Source organism: Buceros rhinoceros, unplaced genomic scaffold (assembly GCF_000710305.1).
Source record: "Buceros rhinoceros silvestris isolate BGI_N320 unplaced genomic scaffold, ASM71030v1 scaffold37738, whole genome shotgun sequence".
Lineage (NCBI taxonomy): Eukaryota > Metazoa > Chordata > Aves > Bucerotiformes > Bucerotidae > Buceros > Buceros rhinoceros.
In genome coordinates this window covers 6,217-11,523 of record NW_010426950.1, presented here as the reverse complement: position 1 = coordinate 11,523, position 5,307 = coordinate 6,217, and the positions used below count along the sequence as shown (strand labels likewise).

General features: G+C 39.8%; 1 protein-coding gene across 1 annotated transcript in view; it reads left to right on the top strand.

Moving 5' to 3' along the window:
• FAM169B (family with sequence similarity 169, member B) overlaps nucleotides 1-5,307 on the top strand; it is a gene marked incomplete at its 3' end in the record, with an annotated part of 31,671 nt that overhangs the window by 20,372 nt on the left and 5,992 nt on the right. Inside the window, 1 exon segment of the mRNA XM_010141702.1 lies at nucleotides 903-1,077. Within this exon segment, the coding sequence (XP_010140004.1) occupies nucleotides 903-1,077 (175 nt within the window).

Here is a 5,307-nt window from a genome sequence, read left to right as displayed (position 1 = left end):
ATATCTGCCATATAGAGAGTTTAGTGATTCACTGAATTAAGTAGGCTTTTTGTGGGTAACTGAAGTGGAAGAATTTTGAGATACAAATCCTTACAAGGTAGAACTTGGAGTAGAAACACAGGGCTTCAAGCATCTGCTGTATCAACAGAGAAAGAAAAAATATCTGAAAATAGAAAACTTGCCCCTACTAGCTCATTGCTAAGTTGTCATTACTTGGAATAATGGAAACTCTCATTTTCTTGTTCAGCATTCATATAAAGCTTGTTGGCACTATTTTTCACCTTGATAACCAATGTGATCTTGTTCCTTTCTATTCCTCTGTCTCCCTGTCTGGTTGGTTGTCTAGTAAGAAGTACGACATAAAAACTAACTCTTCATGTTACACCTAGATTATAAACTGTTTGGGACAGACTATATTTATTCTCTGTTTTGTGTAGTGTCTACCTCAGTAAGGTCCTGGTCCACTAAGTTCCTTTGATGCTGTGGCAAGACAGGTAATAGGGGAGAGCTGACCAGGATAACACGGTGAATCCCTCTTTATTTCACTCCTGAGTAGGATTAGATTGCCTTGATCCTGTTTCCAGTCTGTGACTAGTTCATTGTGACTGCGATCAAGATACTTATTTTTCTGCTGCTTTAGAATTCCTCTCAACAGGAATATGTTGACAACAGGAGATATGTCAGGCTTTATAAATTGTTACTAAATTATTCTGTGCCCTCTGGGAAAAACTGTTTTTGTTATTCTATCTGAACCGATTCACGAGGTATTTTCCCCAAAATAAGTGTACACTTTTCCTGCCCGCCTCCTCACCAGACCGTTTTAATTTTGAAGCCCTTTATGAAAGGCAAAATACTATTCTCTGCTTCATTTTTCTTTGGTCTGTTTTTGTTTGTTCTCTAAGGTCCAGACATTTGGAGAAAGGATTGTCCTCTTTGTTCTGAACTACATTATTTTTGGAATGCTGGAGGGGAGTTCAGCTAATGATGCATTCTTTCTACCTCACTCTGCCACCGAGTGTGCCAAGATACTCTGGAGAAATGGCGAGGCTGTTGCCTTTTACACGGTCAAGATGAAAGGTGAGGTCATTTTAGAGACACATTCCCATTGGTTCCTAATAGTTAGAAATGTAATCCTTTTGTTTATCTTTCAGTATAAGTAATCCTGGTTCTCATTTACATATTTAATATCAAATATCTCTGAGAATGAATCTGGAGAGCAAACCTTCCCAGAATTTGGAAGCCATCCATATTACTTTCGTTTAAACATGATGGCTCCAAACTCTATTCTCAGTTCCACTGAGTGATCTGAGTGATCTGGCTTATTCCGATAAAATATACTTCAGTGCAGCCAAGTAGAAGGTCATACATCTAGGAACAAAGAATGCAGGGCCTACCCACAGAATGGATGACTGCATCCTGGAAAGAATGACACCTGAAAAAAGGAGTCCAGTTCACAGTGGAAAACCAGTGTTATCAGGAGTGGCTAGTGGCGAGAAGTGGCAATATCCTTGGATGTGTAAGGAGCTGTGGCTGGGTTGTGTAGGGCAAGGTGTAGGCACTACATCAGTTCTGGAATGCTTTGTCCAGTGTGATTCTCCCAGTTTAAAGGATGATGATTAATAGCTTTCACCATTAACTGATTAACTAGTATAGAAAAGAAACAAAGAGGTTTTGATTCCTTAGCACCAGTACAAGCTTTAGTGAAGGTCTTTTATTAAACAGAGAGTTTGTATTAATGCAGGTATGTTGCTCCTAACTGATCTAGAGTGGAAAAGGCTTCATTAGAGTAACTCCAGGTGTACAGCTGAGTATGTACACCCGTGTAGGAGCCTGGTTACCAGCCTGTGTTTAAGATTCATGGGTGTCATCTTGAAACCATCAGCTTAAACATAGAGAAGTTGGTATCTTTGGAGGTAAACGTATTGTGCAAGTTGGCAATCACTATCATCTGTCTGAAAGAGGAGAGTAAGAAACAGCTGTACAGATATGGATTTCTTTGGATTCCAGAAGACAGCCTGAGGGTTCCTTCTCTGATAGAGTCTCAGTGGCCTGGAACAATGAGATGTTCTGCTCTTCTACTGCCTTGGGATGTGCAAAATCCTTGTTCACACTGAGGTGTAGCTTGTACACCACTGTGCTGGTACGGTGCTATTGTATGATCAATGGTGAATCAATTTTCAGCCCATGGTAAAGGATTCTTGTGTATATCTGTGAATATGCTGATGAACTGGTTTGTATTTGGCAAACACTTCAATTGCCATAGTGCACTTTCCTTTAAGCCCATAAATATTTCTGAGCAAAGCTTTTGGAAAGAAATACTTGGATGGGCTGTAGTGATTCATGCTTCAGTAAAATAAATTTGCACAGTAGTCTGTTATGGGTGGAGCATTAGCCAAGTTGAAACTGTTTCTGAGTAAGTTGAGAGTCACAGTTTGGTTTTCAACCAGGTCCACATGAAATACAAGTTCTTCAAGTCCAGCTCTGTCAGCATCTGTCTTTTGTTGCCAGTGGTTTTCTTCTCTGGGCAGCTACATTTGTTAGGTTTTGGCCTGTGTCACTAATTACTGCAGTCTTTTGCCAAAGCCTTTTCGGGAAGCTTGAAACTGATTGTTTTTGCCCCTTTTTGCTATTTGCTGCATGTATTTAGAAAATAATTCCTCTTTCTGAAGTTCTGTGATTTAAATTTGGTAATAGCCATGCTCTGGCTGATCCTATTCTTTCTACTTTCTAGAAGACCTGTGGATTTATTAGGCCCATATAAGATAAATATCTTCTCTGAGAAGTTATATTTCACATGGTTGTAGGTAATTTTTTTTAATTTTTCTTTTTTCTTTAATCATAACGTAAGTTCTGTTTCCTCTTACTGTCCTGGTCAGAACATTTAGAAGGAGCAGCTTTAAAGACAGGACTTTGTATTGTGCTGGACCTCTGTTACAGCTTCTGATCCTAGGAAGAAATTATTTTCCTATTGTGTCCGCCATGTGATTCTGATTCCCTTTATTTCCATGCTCTGCAATTACCTGGCCATTCTTTATAGTTTTATTTTCTTCACTATGTAATTGAGACTCTCATGCTGATCTTGTATTGGACTGTATTTCTCATCTGTGAAGTTTCCATTACCTGCAGTGTGACAAAAAACATGCTTCAATGGAGCCAAATAAGCCAGAACTGATCTGTGGAGCATGGCTATTTCAAACATAAGTCATCTGGGTGAATCATAGAAGCAGTGACCAAGGAGGAGAGAGTCTGCTCTGTCTTTGTTACAGATTTAGTGTGCCATTATGCAAACTTCATTTTCAATGGACTTCGGTGATTCCTGTTAACTATCTTGGCAGTATTGTAAAGCCATTTCCATTTGCCAGTTCCTAGGTGGCCTGTACAAAGTGAACTTGGTAATTTTGGTCCAGTTCCACACCTCCATCCATTTTATGAACGTCCTTAACTCGCTCTCCTTTGATAGTCTAGCTGAAGAGGGACAGATGGTCTTGAGCGCCCGCGTTGCTCAGAGACGCAGTAACTGCAAGTCAAGGTGCTGGGACAGTTTGGCAGCTACTGACACTGGCCATCCTGCACCTGTTGTGCGGATAAACAGAAGACTCATTCTTCAAAGCTATCATTTTTCGTGAGCATTAGACACCTTTATTAAAACAAAATTTATTCATGACTACACAGATCATCAACCCAGCCTCTCTGGTATGTGCCGATTCCTGTCCAATGACAGGCATGCAGCATTTACCGCTGGGTGTACTAAAGACTGATGAGACGTACTAAGCCACTAATGAGGCTGATAAGACACTTTGTCACGTGCCAAGATAAATGTCCCCAATTTTATCTATGTCAGCGGCTTCCATATTAGACAGCTGAGGAGTTAGACCTCACTGAATGGAGCTCCTTAAAGGTACAACAGCCTTGTAAGTACAGTTCCCTGTCCCTTTCTTTGCAAACAGCAACCTGAAAATGAACTGTTTTGCAGAAAGCCTTCAGATAGATGCTTTGGTTTTGAGATATAATTTATATGCTTTTAAATATTTCTTTCAGATTTTTTTCTTGTCACGTTCCAAATCTGTGTGAAAACGCCAAAAAGAACGTGTCTTCTGTAGTCATGTAGGATTAATGACCACGGTTACTGATGCTATTTTTTGTGCATTAAGACCATGTGATTCCCTGAAAGTTTTTCTTTTTTATTTACTGAGGACTATTAATTACTGAAAACGGACTTTTACCACCCTCACTTAAATGTCACGAGAATGTAGAAGATTCATAATGCAGATAAGTCACTAAGGAAGTTGGAGGATGCTATGAGGCAGAAGCGTCTTAGTCCCTTTAAGATTAAAACAGAACAACCCCCCTTTTTTATATACAACTCTTTTCCCCCACTGTTATGTATTACTGTTTCTATAATACACAGGGGCTGCCCAGTTGTGGACCAAGATGTCTGTGATACAGTAAGTAAAAGAGTCAGATTGTTGAACCTCGTCCCTTCCCAAGCTCTCTGTGTCCCTCTTGTCAAACCTTAGCAGTAAAAGTGAGGAGAAAGATGGTGTTCTCTGTAATGTGAGTCAAACCAACCTTAACAAAATTGGGTCCTCTGAGAAGGAGGCTGTAAAACATGCAGTTGAAACAGGGAGTAAATGTGTTGTTGGCTTCTCATTCGTTCTTTAGAGATGTTCCACAAATCACCGTTTGGGAACATCTGACTGCAACACCTGAAGCTGATGTAAAGTAGGCAGCAAAGCAACCCTGGCCCAGTCTTGGCTTTTTACTACCCCAGAGCCTTAGAGATGGTTTTTGGAAGTGGCTACCCAAGCTAAAATCCATTTCACACCTTTCTTTATACAAGCCTTTGCAAATTTCTTTTATTACTTTGGTGGCCCAGGTGGTTTTCTCTAGAAATAGACTTCTAAAAAGGTAATAGAACTTTATTTTTTAACTGATTACATACATTTCTATTAGAAGAAAAAATTAAATGAGAATTGATGTTAACCTGACAGACAATTAGCTGGAATCTTGTTGGATAATTGCTTTTGTCTCCCTCTGTTTTCTAGCAATAATATTGTTAATGTGTGTTTCTGAGGCAGACTGAAGGTTCTGGCTGTAATAAAAATTAAATGACTACATACCAGTCAAGACATGAATTCATTTAATTTTATTGAAGCCCGAACCTTTGTTCCTCTTCTCACATGCAAACTCACACAATGGGTTGACCTTGGGTTCTATTCAGCAGAAACAGTCCCCACCCTTTACACAAGCACTCGGCCTGCTTAAGGCCTGTCCAAACATGTGTGTGCCAAGCCAGCTTGTTCAGCA